This window comes from Mangifera indica, chromosome 9, assembly GCF_011075055.1.
Source record: "Mangifera indica cultivar Alphonso chromosome 9, CATAS_Mindica_2.1, whole genome shotgun sequence".
NCBI lineage: Eukaryota > Viridiplantae > Streptophyta > Magnoliopsida > Sapindales > Anacardiaceae > Mangifera > Mangifera indica.
The window spans coordinates 1,805,660-1,824,699 of record NC_058145.1 but is presented as its reverse complement, the minus strand read 5'-3'; the positions used below and the strand labels follow the sequence as shown (position 1 = coordinate 1,824,699).

The 19,040-nt window shown below is 31.0% G+C and overlaps 3 protein-coding genes across 3 annotated transcripts; 2 read left to right on the top strand and 1 right to left on the bottom strand.

Annotated features, from left to right (window-relative positions):
* Positions 1 to 6,974: 6,974 nt before the first annotated feature.
* On the top strand, positions 6,975 to 9,052 carry LOC123225431 (transcription factor LAF1-like). Its single transcript, XM_044649374.1, has 3 exons — positions 6,975 to 7,110; positions 7,838 to 7,967; positions 8,467 to 9,052. Exons 1-3 carry the CDS (start codon positions 6,975 to 6,977, stop codon positions 9,050 to 9,052), a joined length of 852 nt encoding a protein of 283 aa, XP_044505309.1.
* Positions 9,053 to 11,096: 2,044 nt separating this feature from the next.
* LOC123225433 (transcription factor MYB17-like) lies at positions 11,097 to 13,340 on the top strand. The gene is made up of 3 exons (XM_044649376.1): positions 11,097 to 11,311; positions 11,674 to 11,803; positions 12,470 to 13,340. The coding sequence occupies exons 1-3, from the start codon at positions 11,179 to 11,181 to the stop codon at positions 12,969 to 12,971; spliced, it is 765 nt and encodes a 254-aa protein (XP_044505311.1). The 5' UTR covers positions 11,097 to 11,178; the 3' UTR covers positions 12,972 to 13,340.
* A 500-nt stretch (positions 13,341 to 13,840) lies between these two features.
* Positions 13,841 to 16,325, bottom strand: LOC123224734 (remorin-like). The gene is made up of 5 exons (XM_044648434.1): positions 16,025 to 16,325; positions 15,380 to 15,430; positions 15,206 to 15,293; positions 14,906 to 14,987; positions 13,841 to 14,263 (listed from the first exon to the last, which is right to left on the bottom strand). The coding sequence occupies exons 1-5, from the start codon at positions 16,179 to 16,181 to the stop codon at positions 14,069 to 14,071; spliced, it is 573 nt and encodes a 190-aa protein (XP_044504369.1). The 5' UTR covers positions 16,182 to 16,325; the 3' UTR covers positions 13,841 to 14,068.
* Between the last annotated feature and the right edge of the window lie 2,715 nt (positions 16,326 to 19,040).

Sequence of the window (19,040 nt, the reverse complement as noted above, 5' to 3'; positions counted from 1 at the left end):
TATATAATTAGGTATCCAAATAATTATTATGTGATTGTAAACATCAAATCATACAATAATATATCATCTGAGTATTTAATTGCTCGATTACTCAAAACTTGGTATATATAACATTGGTACTTTTTATAATAATCCTGCAATTTGAAGGAGACCTCAAGAAATTTAGAAATATTCAACAACTTTTGAGTCCCTCGGCGTAAATAATTTATAGAAGAACTTCAAGAGATTGTCACAGTTAATTGTGTTCTCTGTAATGAATTGTTGTCATCCTGCTTCCGGACTCTTCGTTATGTGTAGGAGATAGCCCTCTTGCATTCTGAAAGATTTTTATCGGCCCACCATTTATATTATTTCAGGAGAAACTCAATAGTTTTATGTAATTAAAAAGCTTCAAGTTGCATTAACTTTATGATAAATGAACTCAAGAGGGAATTAAGTGCCACCTCATTACAACTTAGTCATAGGGTTGTAAAGCTTTTTCGTTGGCTACATTTATTGTCTCTAGGTATCAAAGTCAAAGGTGAAGAACAATTCCATCTTAGGAAAGATATAGGTCTATGTGAAACTTAATTTGTCCATTTCAAAAGGCCCAGTTGAGGGGAGGTTTAGGTCGTTTTACTCACATAAACTTAGGTTGGCCAGTTTACTCTCAGTTGGTCCGGTTGAAGGAAGTTTGTCAGGTTTTTGTGAGTGGTATTGGACTGGCAGCCTAATGTGATTAGGAAAGAATTGTTAGAAATCTCACACCGATTGTGAATTAAGTTAGATGTAAATATATAAGAGGGAGGGAATGTTCGACTCATTGCTCTAACTTTTAGGGTGAGAAAGACCCAAAACAGTTTTAATGAAGGCCCAATTAGAACAGAGTCTTTGGATTCCAATTCCACACCTCATTTAAAAGCTCCTTAAACGAATATATCAATTCCTTGTCCTATAAGCTCCTTCAACAAACTATATCAATTCTATGTCCTATCAAGGCATCTTGATCAATAAGTTTAACATACAACAAACAAGAAGAAAATTGAGGATGAATAAATATTCTGTCTCAAGGAGTGGGGAACCCCATATTGAGGGTTCAGGTTTATGTGTTGCCAATATTCTTTCTGAAGTTTCTGCAGAAATCGGGGGAAGTTACAAAAGGTTCATCTATAAACACATCAGTTGACAGTAAATAAATGTAACTGTAAAATGAAAAACCTGAATCACATTTTCTTTCAACAAGTTGGGACAGATTGGCCTGCATACTCAGTATCAATATATTGCTACCTAATATTTCCAACGATACTTTCCGCAAGCTATTAAATTTGCAGAGATTTTAAAACCACGCCAGACCAACTAGTTTGATTAGTTAAATTATTAACTAGTTTACAATCTAGTCTGATTTATATATGAATATTAACATATTTAAAATTCGGTCAAACCTTATAAACTCGTTGAACAAGAAAAACTTTTCTAAACCAATAAAACCTGGTTTACAAAATATTGCTTAATATTTGTCTTATTAGACTTGAAAAAAGTTACAATTTATAAGATTTTAATTGAATTAATAATAAAATTTGTAATTGATTTTTTTTAATCTGTGAAATGAAGTGTCAATTGTTTAATTAACATATTAGAAATTATGTTTTATATGTTTCATATATCTTATATTTAAAAAATATAGTAAATATTTGATACTATTCAAGAAATATATAATAATTTAGGAATAGGTTAAACCAATTGGCTCTCGATTGAACCAGTCAAACCATAAATCAGTAAGATAATGGGTTCAACCACCTATTTACTTTTAAAAGCATTGTGAGTTTGTAGAGACAAGGAAAAACAATTGTCAAGCCATCATAGTGATGTTTTTGGATTTTGTATCAAAACGTTTTTTGATAGTTTAAAACTTACGATTATTTAACAGGTTTTCTATTGTAGTCTCAAATGATGTAAGATATACATACTTTCTTGGCATTTGCCTAGAGTGTTATAGTAAAATTATGTTATTGAATGTCAAAATTATAGAACGGAAGTATGTTGAAACAAATAAGGATCTCTTTGTTTAACTTCTGGTTTCTGAGAAATGTTATGAAGGGCTGCTCAGGATCATCAATTGTAGCAGTTATTATTGTAATTGCCAAATTTAACAAAGCTGTAGGGTCTTGTAATGTAATTTTATCCCCAAAGTCATTATATATCAAACTTCTGGAACTCCTTTTCCTTAAGACCAAATCAACTGTCAAATCCTAATTCGAAATTCACCATTTCCTTACAAATTTACGAGCAAGATGTGGAACTCCTCTCATAAAGATCAGGTTTCGGTGGCCAAAAAACTAAAGCCAGAGCTAAAGAAAATAATTCAGAGGGCTTGAAATGAAGCAACTCCTTTTCTATTATGCAAAATAAACACAACATTTCTTCTATCTCTTTCTCTTCTTAGATTTATATAAGGTAACGATTACAATGAACAAAGACTAAGCATTAGTTTGGAATGAACACAACACACATCCAGAAAAGTTCAGTAGCCACTGTCAATTTATTTTATACTATTCAAGTCAAAATGAAGGTGATATTGGAATGGGACGGTCCTTCAAATCACAGAAGCAAGGCAGAACCTTGAGTTTTGTTTCAATTGTTTTTTTTTTTTCTCTTTTGTTTTTGAAGATTAGGTTTTTAAGTATTTAAAGACTGCTTAGCCTTAGAAACAATAGATTTTTTATTGTTGTTGTTTGAGTGAATGAACAAATAAATTTAAGGACACTTTTTTTCTTATATAGCATCTGAATCTTGATACAATTTGGTGGTCATTTTTCGTATCTCTTGAATGTTTCGGCATCTCAAAGGAATAGCATCAATCTATTCATGTGTCCAAATATACCTAATACCAAACATAGAAGAATTTATAATTTCGGCTCTCAAGTGTGTTATAAATCCTTTTTTAAACTATAGAAGAAAGGAAACAGGTGAAAGAGGCTCTGTCCTCCTGGTGATGATGAGGTAAACTCATAATGATTAGTGATAAAAATTTTATCGTGTTGGTGGACAATAGTAGATCCAAAAATAAAATTTTAACAAAGTTAATTAAGAAATAATAAATTTAAAAATGGTTAGTATAAATTTTTAAGGACTATATTGATATTTTTATATATATCAACAAATAATTTTCCAACTTAAAAGGGTTAACTGATTATCCTTGACTCCCTTTGAGTCTGCCACTGTTGGTGGAGGATACATAAATTTTGGTTCAAAGTAAATCTCCAACTTATCGAGGGTTAATTTCACTATGTCAACTCTTTTAATTCGTTAGAGTTGCTAATTCCTTCCTAGGTTCTTCATCAAAGTGGTTGGAGTAATGATAAGCTGGAGCATATATAAAAAATAAATAAATACATAATATGACGGGTTGACCCATTAAAGGCCCACAAAAGCACAACTAAGGGGGCCTCAAGCCATGTCTCAACCTAATCGTGCCATGAATCATCACCCAACATAGTCCATGACCATGTCTACTTAAGTTTGAATTATTCCTTGTCATGTAACCTACCTACCCTTAAGATTCCTACATATAAAAGGTTTATGCATATAAACACATCACTACAACAAGTTTTAGCAAAATGTAGGACCAAATAATTCACTTAATTATAAGTGTAACAACTAACAATTTATTTATAGTATGATTCTTATTTGGTTAAAACTCATCTATCAAACTCATAGGTGAGACTCATAATAGACCAATGACTAGCATATAAGCATTATTCCACCGACAACTCAAAAATGAAGCCTCAAACAAGACACAATCTCTTTTAGAAGTCACATAGAAGAAAAAGGGATTGATTCTTCCATTAACTCCTGTAATTTATCAAGTGTTAAATAAATACTTATTATTATATATATTAGAATCACTTTCCCAATTTTGATAATCATAATTAAAGTATAATTACTCTCTTACTATATTGGGTCGCCATAATGTCTATCTAGCCACTAACTTCTATAGCTCATAAGAGAGTTGTACATTTAATCATAACTTTCACTTTTATAAACTCTTAAAAATGGAAAGAGAGAGTGAGGGATATATAGACACACACACATATATATGCACACATACACACTCATACTCTTATCCTTTAATTGTTGTTTTAGTGCTACAACTATGTAATTCTTTACTTTCATATTTACTCAAATAATAGCTCTTGGTATGTCCAACCAAACCATGTTAAAAATCAACTCTTCACATCCTTTTTTGTATCTCTTCATATTCTTGCAACAAATTCCATCAAGATTCGGTTGCAAACTTTCAAAGCAACGAAAATGAATCCCATATATATCAAATCAATAACATATATCTATAGAAGAATAAAAAAAAACCTTTAATTTGAGCTCCTAATATTCGATATTGTTGCGTTGGCTGGCTTTGCTATACCTAATGATCAAATGGTCACAGACTTATGGTAAAAGGTTATCTCTAAGAAACAGTCGATCGATAAATTTATATATAAATGATAGTGGAGCAAAAAGTCATTAATCTAAGCCAATAAATTTGACATAAAATAAACCCTAGAGAAGTCTCTTTACTGATTATATCGTCTACCGAAATAACTTTCAAACTATATAAATTGAACTACAATATTCAGCAGAAAAGATTTAATAATAATATGTGTCACTGACAATCCGCTTGACTGCAGTCGTAACGCATTGCATTCTATTGGTTCCACACTTCCGGTGAAAGCTCCAAGTCATTCTTTACATTTGATTTCTTTTCAGTCTGGTCATAGCAGCCATATTAAAACATTATCTTCGCTGAACCAGACTGTGAATTAGGTATAAACAAAGTTTCAATCTTTCCATAAGAAACAACCTACCCTCTACACAGCAGAAAAGGTCAAAAAAAAAAAAATACTAAAAAAGGGCAAAAAAAAAAAGAATGCATCATCGCCATATGGTCAACATCAGTTTTATTACATGTGAATTCTGTTTTTCAATACATATGAATACAAATTTGTTTTAGGTGGCAGCCATAAGTTTACAATTAAAAAGATTATAATTTATGGAACGTATAGCATGAATTTTTTAAAAAAATATAATAAAACTATGTTTATATATTTTAAATACATAAAATAGGTATACAGATGATATTTAATTATGTGATTAAATAATTTTAAATTAAAAATAAAATAACATCTAATCACGTGATAATACATTAATACTCATTTTATATATTTAAGATGTATACACGCAGTATTATTTAAAAGAATAATTAAGATTACTTGTTGGTGGTGATTTTAATTTATTAATTTGTTATTATTCTTGCCTTCATAAATGGTATTATTCTTGCCAATGTAGAGAAAATCAATATACCAATACAATTTGTCAGTGGTGGACTTGAAAGTTTATTTTTTGTTCATTATTTTATTTTTGCTTTTGTTTTTGTTTTTCGAATTTTTTTATTTGATCCTATTGAACCGGTGGCTTGTTATTGACAATGATTGAATACTGCCCATCTCAGCAAGTTATTGATAAATGAACAAACAAGATCAAAACATGGGGATTTTTTTTGAAAGTATCATAAGATGCCCATATAGCACGCCTTTGATTTGTCTGGGCATATTTGTTTTACACGGAGATGGATGAAATAAGAGTGGATCCTATGTCAACCAAGTTGCATTTAGAGTTGGTTTAAACTTGGGTCAAAGTGATAATATTTTATTCAGATTATTTAAGTTTACATATGGTATCATCAAAAAACTGTCAATTGGGTGAATAATATTATTTGTAAGATAACAATATCATTAAATAAACAAGCAAATTGATTTAAAATCGAACTATCAAACCTCACCTCTAAGATCAAGGATTGTAATGTCAATTTTGAAATAAAAGCCACAATTAATTGCCTTATTATTATCTTTACTCGGGATTAGTCCACTTATATTGGGTCTCTAAAGGAGAAATAATAATAGACAAATAAGTGAGTGACAATTTTAACTTGTCGGTGGAGGGAGGCATTTTGCCTTAGAGTCCTGCAAGTTTCAAATGAACAAAAAAAAACATTAATTAATATTAGGCTGATGATTAGGGTAAACTCAAAGTGATTAATGGTTAAAATTTTATGTAGGATTTGGGCTTACCCGTTCTAGATTCTTCATTGGATTGGCTAGAATGGTAATGAGGTGGAGCATACGCATCACCATCTCGTGTTTCTTGTGGAATCTCCTTTCTCTTTTACCAATTAAAAAATATATATATTGCTTCCTTTTCTCTCTTTTCCTATACTTTTTCTTCTTCTCAATTAATTATCTTTCAAAATATGAATTAGGTTTCATGAAGTCAATTGTATAGTTTAAAATATTGGGTAACATTCACATTTCTAATTTTTAAACCATATGGCTAACTTTCATTTCTTTTGTAAATATACTAAATATATTATATTAATATTGTATCCACTAACAATGGGTATAAATATATATACATATATTGATGTATCTTCATATGATTAAATAATTTTGAATTAAAAATAAAATAATATTTAATCACAGTATGATACATCTATATTTGTACAAATGTCTTTAAAAAAATTTTAGATATATTCTTAAATTTTTAATTAATCTCGTTCAAACCTTTATTAATTTTGAAAAATTTTTAGAACTCTTCAAATTTTATTATGTCTTCATTAACTCTCTTATATTTTGTTTTGATTCAACCTTAACCCTCTAAATTTTATTTTTGGGTTCTCCAACAAGTTTACTCATTACTAAAGCCTTTAGTATTACTCATATATATTATTCTTGAAGGGCAGTTTTTTGCTTTAAAATAATTTCTTTGATGCTTTTTATAATATAGAATTACAACTAATCTTCGCATTAAACTTTATGGTTGGCTATATATTGCTTCTTCTGTTGCTATTCTTAACACCATCGCAAACTCTCTCTCTCTCTCTCTCATCTCTTAAGCTGTCATTAAGCAGGCTTATTGTTAAGTACTTTATCCATTAAGCAGGAATGGGGATTAAGTCGTCTGATAAACCAAAGTTAAAACACAAGAAGGGTTTATGGTCACCGGAAGAAGATCAACGGCTTCGAAACTATCTTCTCAAGCATAGCCATGCTTGCTGGAGCTCCGTTCCTGTTAATGCCGGTGAGAAAAATGGTTATGATAAATAGTTGATTATTGATTTACCTTCCAACTTTCCCTGCTGCCTATCTTCATTAAATTTTCTAAGAAGATCAAAGTAAAGTATAGCAAGCATGAATTATGGGTTTGCATGTATATATAGGTTTACATGTGTGTGTATATAACTAAGCTGGTAAAACCCTAGATCTAGTGATTGATCTCACAACCAATACATAAAAAAAATTGAGAATTTAATCTTGAAATGTTTAGAATCTCTCTCCTTTATCATTTAAGTTATCCATATTCATTTTTGGTGTTTTCAAGGGTTATATTTTCTATTCTAGAATTTGCCTGCATTTTATGATCAAACTCAGATGAAGCTCTCAGTTATTAACAAGAGAAAGATGATTCATAATTTGACCTTTCATTATATTATTTATTAACTTACACATGTTCAACAGAAAAAGAAAAGGTCATGGGGTCCAATTCAATAAACTTCTTAGATCTTTTTGCATCTTTCTGGTTTTCTATAAATATTAAAATTTTGGTGTTTCATACTTTTTGGTCGTCTCACTAATTTTCTGTATTATTTTGGACGCCATTGGCAGCTCAAGTCAACAAGGCAAAAGAATCTTTCGTAGAGAAAGACGAAGAGAATGAGGCTGATTATAATCAATTGACTAAAGCAGCCTTCGATAGTTGACTTGTTAATTTACAGGACCTTATAAAATTTATTTTTCCATGCATGCAGGCTTGCAAAGGAATGGTAAAAGTTGCAGGTTAAGATGGATTAATTACTTGAGACCAGGATTAAAGAGAGGAATATTTACTGTACAAGAGGAAGAAACAATCCTGACCCTCCATCGCCTGTTAGGGAACAAGTAAGTAACGGTCTTAGATGTTGCCAAAACAATAAAACTATGTAAAGATATTTTTGTGTACACAATGAACATATAAATAATGTGTCATCTTATGATTGATATTTTAAATTAAAATTAAAATAACATATAATAATATGTTGATATATTAATTATATATTAAAAAATGCATATACATAATATTACTTATCGTAAAAAATAAAATGGGCACATAGGTCTTTTGTTTGTTTAACTAGTGGGCGCCCAGGTAAATTTAAGGTTGATTTTTCTGTTCAACTGATCAATGATACTAAAATAGATACAGAAGAATGATGAAGAATGATGAGTAAAGGTACATATACAAACAAATTATATAAATTTATTTGCATAAATTAAGATGATAATATTTGATTAGGTGATTTTAAAGTTTACCTAAATTTGTACAGATAAGTTTATACAATTTATTTGTATATATAATTTTATTCGAATAATAATTCATTAAAGTAATGATTTAATGAATTAGGTGGTCACAAATGGCTCAGCATTTGCCTGGAAGAACTGATAATCAGATAAAGAACTACTGGCATTCCCACCTGAAGAAAAAACTGGCCAAGCTTGAAGAAATGGAAGCTCACATCAAAACGCAGTGCTCCACTACTACTTCAAGATCAGAGAACACAGATTCTTCAGTCACTAGCGAAAATCTAAGCTATGAGTTGTTAATGAATCAAATGGAGAAATCTTCAAGGCAAAATAATGACTTGGCTGAAGATGGTCACAAAAGCTCCTTGCCAAAGCTTTTATTTGCCGAGTGGCTATCGCTGGAGAATGTTCATAGTAGGAGTTCTGTGAATTCTGGTAATGAGCAAGTGATTTCTATGGCTGGCTTCAACAATCATAACACAAGCTTTGTCCAAGATTGTTTCATGAATGGTTATTTATTGAATGAGGGAGCATTTCGTGGCGATTTACGTGCTGGATTTAGCAATGACTTAATGGAGGAAATGTTGAACTCCGGGTTTAAAATCGAAGATCAGATTTCTGGAATTGAGTTGGTCGATTCTACCTCTGGGCATGACATATGTAACAATGATGTATTATACATATGAGAGCATACATATTGTCAATAGGTAAACCATATGCAAACAATGTTATGTACACCTAGCTTCGTATATTCAATTGGATACTCAAATAACGCGTAATCATGTGATTAAATATTATTTTATATTTAATTCAAAATCATTCAATCATAATATAATATATCATTTGAATCCTTAATTAAATACTCAAAACTATATGAACACAATTTTATTGCTCATAATAATTTCGTCCATTGAAAGAGACCTCAAGAAATTCAGAAATATTCAACAGCTTGTAAGTCCCTTGGGGTAAATAATTTATGGAACTTCAAGAGATTGTCACAGTGAATTGTGTTCTCTGTCATGAATTGTTGTTATCCTGCAGATTCCTAGACTCTTTGCTATCCGTAGGAGATACCTCTCTTACATTCTGAAAGATTTTAATCGGCCCACTATTCATATTATTTCAGGAGAAACTCAATAGCTTTTATGTAATTGCAAAGCTTCAAGTCGCATTAACTTTCTAATAAATGCACTCCAGCGGAAATTAAGTGCCACTCCATTACAGCTTACTCCTCCTGGGGCACAAAAACTCAGGTTTATGGGAAATTTGACCAGTTTACCTCCGGTTGGCCTGGTTTAAGGGAGTTTATTAGGTTTGTTGTGGCTGGGGTTGGACTGATAGCTCAATATGTGATTAGGGTAGGATGGTAAGGAATCTTATATTGGTTCTTAATTAAATTAGACATAAATATACAAGTGTGAGCGAATATCTTACACAATTAGCTAATTTTTGGGATGAGAGAGACCCAATAATACTTTTAATGAAAGCGTAACAAAAACGAAGTCTTTGGATTCTATAACTCATTTAAAAACTCCTTAAACAAATAGAACAATTTCATGTCCTATTGACTTTTCTTGTCGTGTAAATTTGAATGTTAATCATAGATACAACTTACATCTGAAAATATTGATTTTTCTGAGGCACCTTGATCATTAAGTTTTTTTTATTTGTAAGTTGATCATAAAGTTTTACATCCAACAAACAAGAAGACAATTGAGGATGAATTAGGAGTGGGGAACGTCGTACTGAGGATTCAGGTTTTTGTGTTGCCAATATTCTCTCTTAAGTTTCTACAGAAATATGGGAAAGTTTAGAGTATAGCATAAAATAGAGTAAACTAAGATTGAAAGCTTAGTTATGGTGAACAAAAATAATCTATTTTGTTTGAAGAATTTGTGCATTTTATTGTTTAATTAGGGTTTAGGATTTCGTTATAAAGAATAAAAATTAATTGACTCTATCTACAAAATCTAAATATGGTTATTTTCACGTTAAATTGTGAATACACCAAGCAAGTAAAATTTTAAATTCAATGATCAACCTCATAAGTAACTATAGTTGTCTTCATGTAAAATTGTGAATACACCAAATAAGGTGAAACCTTATATTCAACGACTAATCTTATAACTATTATATTAAGTTAGTTAAAACTTGAACTCATATTCTCAAGTATGACATCTCACTCCTTTACCACTCAACTTACCCCACAGGGGAAAAACTTCAACCTTTACTTTATGGTTAGCTTGTAACAAACATGATTATTAGCAATCTACGATGTGATATAATAAGGTAGAAAATAATATATATTTTAAGGTGTATTGTATTAATAAGATAGAGTGAAGATATCTTACAATACAATACATATTATCGATATAAATCGATATATCTTTTTAAAGAAAATGATAATGTAATAGATGTGTATATGAGAAATTTTAAATTTTTAAAGATATTTATGATATTTTTCAAAATAATGATGTTTCAATTAGACTTTTTTTAATTATTTTGTTAATATTTTATTATTTTATTTTTAAAAAATATATATTATAATATACTATATTTAATATAAAAAATTAAATTTTTTATACACGATTGTGACAAATAAATGCGCAAGCTGTGATAAGAGTATCCATAACATTGACAGTAACATGTGTGCACGCATCTCCAGTGGCATTTAAACCCATCATCAGACTACATCCATGAATTCCATAAATTCACATATTTTACAGCTTCTCTCTCTTATTAAAAACCCTTGTTACCTGATGCTTATAGTTGACTCTGAGGTGATGACTGTTTTCTGAAAGAGAAAGTGAAGATGGGAAAAGCACCATGTTGTGATAAGGATGGAGTGAAGAAAGGGGCTTGGACTCCTGAAGAAGATGCCAAACTGCTTCAACATATCAGACAGCATGGCCATGGAAACTGGCGTAACCTTCCTAAACAAGCAGGTCTCTCTTTCTTCTCTCCTAAATAGCATTAGCTTTTTAATTTTTTTCAAGTTTTTGTAAGGAGGAACCGATTGAGTCAGACCATCTTTTTCGTCGAACCAATCATATCAAATAGATAAAATCTAACTCTAATCATTCAAACCAATTATATCAACCAAGTACAAACTATGATGCTCAATAATTGATCTGTGGTTATTGCGTCAGATAATTGAAGAGTTATCTTGTCATCACATCGTGGGGTCTCGTATCCAAACTCTCTTAGGACTCTAATTGGGGATTCAGAGCATTAGATTTTAAGTCTTGATTGATCTGAATTTTCTGAAGACATGAATTTGAAATTTTAAGCATGATGTATTTTTTAGGTCTTCTTCGATGTGGAAAAAGTTGTCGGCTTCGATGGAGAAACTATCTTCGTCCTGACATAAAACGGGGTCCATTTTCTTCTCAAGAAGAGGCTACCATTGTCCAACTCCATGGCTTGCTCGGTAACAAGTAATTACTCTGAAGAATATTCGACAATACTGTTGTTTTTAATTCATCCTTAACATCATCACTAAATTGCTGGACTTAGGGCTAGATTAGAACTCAGATGTAAGCTAGGTTCAGTGCAATAGCTTAGATAATCTTCCTTTGATGATACTATTTACCTTATTAATCATGTATGATACTATTTATTTTATGGATGACTGTATTTATCTTATCGATAACCTTCAATAAAAAATATGAGTAGTTTGAATGAGCTAAAACTCGAAGTCAAATACTCAAACTAACAAGCCAAACTCAAGCCATTCTATGATTGGGTTCAGTTTGGTTTAAATCCAATTGTATTGCAAGTCTAGTGATAGTATTTGTTAGTTGATGAAACTTGACCCTTGTCAAGGAATTTTTTCAAAGTGCAATGAATTATTAAAGAGAAATATTATGTGTACCTAATTTTAAATACTTGATTAGATACTTAAATTATGTGTTAAAGTGTAATTAGATATTACTTTATTCTTAATTTAAAATGCCGTAGTTTATTTATTGTTGAAACCTATTAAAACATTTGAAGGCCCTCTTCCCGTTTGTAGCTATTAGCTTTTTGTTGTGGCCATTCTGTACAATTCTGACTCTTCCTGTTTTGCCTATTTGTGTAACAATCCATATGCAACACTTTAGGTGGGCTGTCATAGCATCCCATCTACCCGGAAGAACAGACAATGAGATTAAAAACTTCTGGAACACACATTTAAAGAAGCGTCTACTTTCCCACCAATCCCCGTCCTCTTCTGGAACAACCACCACCATCAAATCCGAGCCACCTTCAACCAGCCACATGGTTCAGTGGGAGAGCAGCAGAGTTGACTCTGAAGCTCCCTTGTCAATGGACTCATTCCTGGAAGATAAAACCGACTGTGATATCTTTCTCAGACTCTGGAATTCCCAAGTTGGAAAATCATTTTGTTCAAGTTCTACAAGGGAAGATGTAGTGTTTACAAAGGCAATGACCGAAGCATCACCAAGTCTCAAATCGGATTCGATTGGCAGCTCCCATGAACAAGATGATTGTTATCGGCCAAATTTAGATATTGTGCATCTTTTAGATACCAACAGCTCTAATGGATTCCCTGATAATTTTGATGTAGCATTGTTGCTGCTAGATTTCCCAGGTGTTCAGTGACAGGGAATTTATACGCAAGCAAACTGATAATGTTCCTGATTCCCTCAACCATCATTTCAACTTTAACCCTCATTTTCAAAAGTAATTTAGTTTAACAAAACTAGTAGAGTATTAAAACTTTGAGATAGAAGATTTGGGTTCCGGCCTTTGTGTATTGAAGAAGAGTAAAAACCTGGAACCAAATAGTATGAACTATGTTCCAATTTCTTTCTTTCTTTTTTGTCTTTTTTTTCGCACTTTGCCTGTAATTTCTTGTATATGAAGTCCATTTCTTGAGGTTTGCTATGTAATGGAGCTATCAATTTTCAACACAACCGGTGATCTGACATCCAACAACATGTCAATCTATAAAAATTCAAGTTCGGGTTATGCATTTCTTCCACGAATTATAATTCGAGTGGTGTCTAGGTCACCCATTTGAGAATCAAGTCATGTTTGGATTGATCCTTCATAGCACAAACACAATCTGAATGTTTTATAAAAAAAGAAAATTTGGGAAATTAATTTATCAGTTTGTAGGTATGTTTTTAATACTACTAATTTTAACTTGTTATACATTTATATGTTTACATAATTTTATTATACATGTGTGTTAATTAATTAAGTTAGAATTTCTTTATTTAAAGTCTTTAAGGGGAGGAGAGAAATAACAAGGAGTGAAATTGTCATAAAGCAATTTCGATTTTGACAAAACAGGATGTTTCCATGAGTTCAAACGTGTCGTGTTTGACACGATACAATCTGTTTCTTAAATGCATTAGTTTGGGTGGTCATATTGTGTCAACCCATTCACAGACCAAATTGGGTGTTTTTAACGTAAGTCAGAATGTTAAAAAAAACATAAGAGCGATTCGAACATAAACAATATCTCTATGAACTTCAGATTCAGCATTATTTCAAACCATCTTGATACAAATTCAATAATTCATCCCAAATTGCATATACACACAAATACTTGACTATGCACACAACGGTAAAGTAACGTTTACCAATTCTCCACCATAAAACCAAACACCAAAGACTAAATTATCAAATGAATGTTCAAATAAATATGTACATATAATTTATTTTTTTCAATCAGACTTCAGGATTGTACCTCAAAAAAAACTAAGGAACTTCTTGGGTGCAGTTCCAGTGGCACGATGTTTTGCAGCTGTCTCCTCTGTTTTGAGAATATCTTCCCCTCGTCTAGCTTCAACCATTGCTCTCTTTTCTTCGGCTTCCCTGTGGATCAGTGCTATTTTGTTTTTCATTTTCTCAACATACTGCGCCTTTTGCTTCTCCAATTTTTCCTGCAGAAGTATAACAGAATTTTCAGACACTCTGAATTCCAGAGAGAAAATTGAAGCACATCATTAACTTTCTTCTGCATTAAAGTTCATTACACTCAGAAGATTGAGGTGTACACAAAGAAAACACCTACCGATAAATTGGAGAGTGAATCTAAAGCACTATTGTGCTAATTAATTTACTGAATGTGGTCATTTAACAAATTAACAAAGTTTAAAAGCCAAATTGTAGGGAAATTTGATCAACAGGAACTAACCACAAAGAAGCAAGACCAACCATATCATGGTTTTCCAACTATAAAATGATCCTTAGTAGGCAAAATTAATAAATAAAAGCTGAAGGGGGAAACATGAACATCTACCAGTAAATTATAACCAGAAACAAAGAGACACAATTTTAGGTGTAAACAATTCTGTTGAATTGATTACACAAAGTTCTTTTTGCTCATGAATTAAGCATTCAGAGTACAAATTTCTGCATAATCACGTTATTAGACCACAAAAGTACATATATATGTAAACATCAGGGCAGGAGACAATGAGGATATATTCTAAACTAAATTGTCCAGAAATAATAATATATCTTTATAGAACAGCAAATGATCTAACTTTTCATGTCAGCCTTACAGAAAATTAGGGTGTTACCTCAATCTGTTTTAGCTCAGCTTCTACAGATGCTTTCCGGCTGTTCTCCCATGCAGCGATGGCAGATAGCTTTTTGTGAGCTCTGTGCAAAATTTCAAGTATGGTTTAGAACATCAAAATTCCAATCAATTATATGGAAGAACAAAGGTTCCGCATAAATCCAACCAATCTTCAAAAGCTTGAAAGGGAATTTTCATCAACAAACAGGTTTATTGTATATAGAAAGTTGCATCACTTATGCATAATTTAAAAGAAAAGTATGGCTCATAAAAAGACCTTAACACTTAAAAAGGGTCTTACTTGTTCTCTACTTTTGATTTTTCGCTTTCTTCCCATGCTCTAATCAACGAAATCCTCTTCTCAGTTTCAACTCTTGCAAGCACAGTATCTAAAGAGGACAGAGTTTGTTTCTCATATTACTCATAAGCTTTAAGTACAACAAGCAGAAAAAGTTAAATTAAAATCTAAACTTACCTCTATTGACAGAACCCTCGTCACTCTTCTTCTCAGCAGGTTCAGGGGCCTCTGCACGAATTACAAGATTTGAGTTTTGGGTGAATAGTGTCCTCCAATTTTCTTTTTTTTTTTATTATTTAAATTCTAGAATAATTACTTCTTTTTTTTTTTTTAATTTCATGATATTCATATCAACAACTTCACCAAAATTATAAAATAAAATGAAAAAAAATTCAGGATTATGTTTTGGAAATAAATATAGCTATGTGAATTTTTATTTTTATTGAATAAATGAGGCTCAAATTTTGCAAAAACAATTCAAAATTTTCTAGAATCTTCTCACAGAATCTTAAAATATAGCTATGATATTCATATCTTTTCTTCGATCGTTCAAAAAATAGCCTTTACTGCCAAAGATGATCTTAATTATTAAAAATTCCAGAATTTTTCCTTTTATAAACAAAAAGAAATCAGAAAGATGATCTATAAAGTAGCATAAAAGCGACGTAAACATCAACTCTGTTTGGTAGCTGAGAAACATCAAGAAAGCAAAGTTATTATCACCTAAAACCTTTTATCTTCAATCGTATTTTCCTCTTTTACAAAACGACGACGCAGAAGTTCAGTTATAAAAAAAGGAAGACAAAAAGAGATAGTAATTACTTTCAGGTTCAACAGCTTTGAAGTCGTCGGACGGCTTCTCTTCGGCAGGCGGAGGTGGAATTACAGTCTTCTCCTCGGCCACGTCTTTGGAAGTCTCAACAGGCGGCGGCTCAGCTGGTGATTCGGTTTCAATCTTCTTTGGCTCGTCGTCAGCCATCTCTGTGGAAGGTGTTGCTGCTAAATTTGGAGAAAAAGAAACGGCAACTGAAGAATTTAAAAAGTGGATTGAAAAATGAGGAGTTAACTGTAGCTTGAAATGCAGAGCTGTCTGGTAGGTAATGGTCGTTGCCTGAGAGTGATTTTACTTCAATTTCTTTTTATTTTTATTTATTTATTTATTTTTAAATCAACCTTATCTACGGAGACTTCCTCTCCAGATATCCACGTCATCAAGCTAGCTGTCAAATATTATTTTAGGTAATTTTTATTAGATTAATAAAAGACACGTGTAGACTTTTAACGGAACACAGCGAGAAGACTTTCACTTTACAGTAGCATTACTTATTTATTTTATTATCAATTAATCAATAAAATATAAAAAAAATAATTTCTCAAAATAGACAATAGGGAAACCCATGTGGCAGACATCCCACCTCTACAAAAACGACATGGCTATAAGAAGCCAAATTTTTTGCTCTTAAACGGCGTCGCATGTGTACATCAAAGATTCATTGCCCATCCATCCAATATGGATTCAAATTGAATTGATCCGAACTAGTTTGTCAGTTTGGTTCAAATAAGTTTCAAACAAATTTTATTTTAGCAAGTTTAAGTTTGATTTCAAGTTTAAAAATATTATATGTTGAGCTCAGGCATTGAGATATTTGGTTTATGAGCCAAAAAAATTATTATTTAAATTAATGAAAATAATATTTTTTTTCAATCAATATGTATTTATAGGGTATCATTTAAGTTAAATTTTTAATTGAGTTTAATTTAAATTTGGCCTAATTTATACCAAAATTTAAGTTTGACTATTTTTAATCTAAATGAATTTAAATTAACATAAGTGTAGCTTGTTAAATTCGAATTTGGGATGAATTTTGTTATAAACAACCCAACAGATATTATTCGTTTTTTGCTTCAGACCCTCACAGCTTTAAAACGCGTCTATTAAGTTAATGGCTTCTGGCCCCTGTCTATATACACGCTCAGTGAATTATACGAGAGTGATGTGAGACTTCAGATCACAACAAATTCAATATTTTAAAATGGAATCGAATTTAAATTGACCGACTCCGGTCTAAAACGGTCCAGCACAGCACGCTGTGGAATACTGAGCCCACATAATCAATTTCCTGTTGGCGACGGAATCTTGGTGGCCCTGAATGTAAAGTAGGTTATTATGCTTTCTGCAATCGATCAAGATCGACATTGTCGGCCGCTGTCCACAAACCAATGAGATTTTGCCAGCTCATACAGGATTAAAATATAAAAAAAAGACTTTTTATTGTTTCTGACAACACATCCATGCCGATCTTGAACTTGGTTACCTATTTTGAAGGCAACACCCTTTACCTAGAAGCAAAGAGGGCGGTGGGCCGGCCTTGTCGGGTTAAAAATGGCAAAACACGGTATGGCGCGTCATGCCCACAATATATATAAATATAATTATTTTTGTTTGGGATAGGTTATATTTTGTACCTTTAATTATGAGTACTTAAAAAAATATATGATATACATAGTATAATATAATATGATATAAATAAAAAATTATATAATATATAAAATATATTAAATTTATATTATAAAGTATATATATTATACAATACAATATATATTATTAATATAAATTGACACTCATTTTAAGAGAAATAATGATATAGTAAAAGTATGTATACAAAATTTTAAATTTTTAATGATGATGTGATATTTTTTAAAATAATTTCGTATCAATTAATTTTTTATTATTTTATTATTTTAAAAAACATATTGATATGATATAATATACAATATATACAATTGGATTTTATACATAATACAATACGTTATTCAATTTCCATAATGTTAACTTCTTAGGTCAAACAAACTTAAGGTCTAATTGTCAATATGAAAAATCCGTTTTGGATAGAACAAAATCGGGTTTTAAATGGGTTTGGATTAAAAATTTGTTTAACAAATTATTAAGCTTGGACGTAAATAGAAGTTATTCTAGTTTAAAACCCGATAAGTCCAAATTATGAAAAAATTTGTATTTACCAAGTTTTAAACAAATAAAAACAACTGTGAGAGTCTTTTACATATTTTTAAAATTACATACCAAGTAAGAATGAGCTCGAAACAAACTTGACACGAGAAAAATTTTAGCAAACCAACCTAAGCAGAAAAATATAAGAATTTTTTTTATAAGCCTCAACTTGAATCAACCAAATCCGAATCAAATTACTGATTGACAACCCTACCCGCCAGTAATTTGTCTAAAAAATGATAAGCATTATTGGCATTTATAATGGTGGGCACCAGTCCATTACCAAACAGCCAACAGACCCTGCCACATGGTGGGCTTGTGAGGGTCAAATATTCTAACAACTTGTCCAAGGAGGGTCAAGTGTCACAGTTATGGGCTGTCATTATAAAAACTCTCCATACACCCGCAGTTTTATGATTTAACTACGGGCTTGGTTTTGCGCCGCTTGTTTTTTCAGGCGAAATAACTATGTCCCCCCGGGATTTTACTAAAACTATTTAAACGTTTGAAAATTTATTTTTTTTACTCATATGTTTCATATATTAGTTCTAATTATCAAAGAGGTTTTTTTTTTTGTTTTGTATAATATATAATGTCCTTATATTGATTAAACAATGTTATATTTATATATTTTTATATATAATTTAAATACATAAATAATGTGTTATTATATAATTAAATATTATTTTATTTTTAATTTAAAATTATTCAATCACATGATAATATATAATTTATATGTTCAAATTATATATAAAAATATATATACATAATTTTATTGATATCAATTATATTTTTAATAGTACAAACAAATTATGTTTTTATTTAATT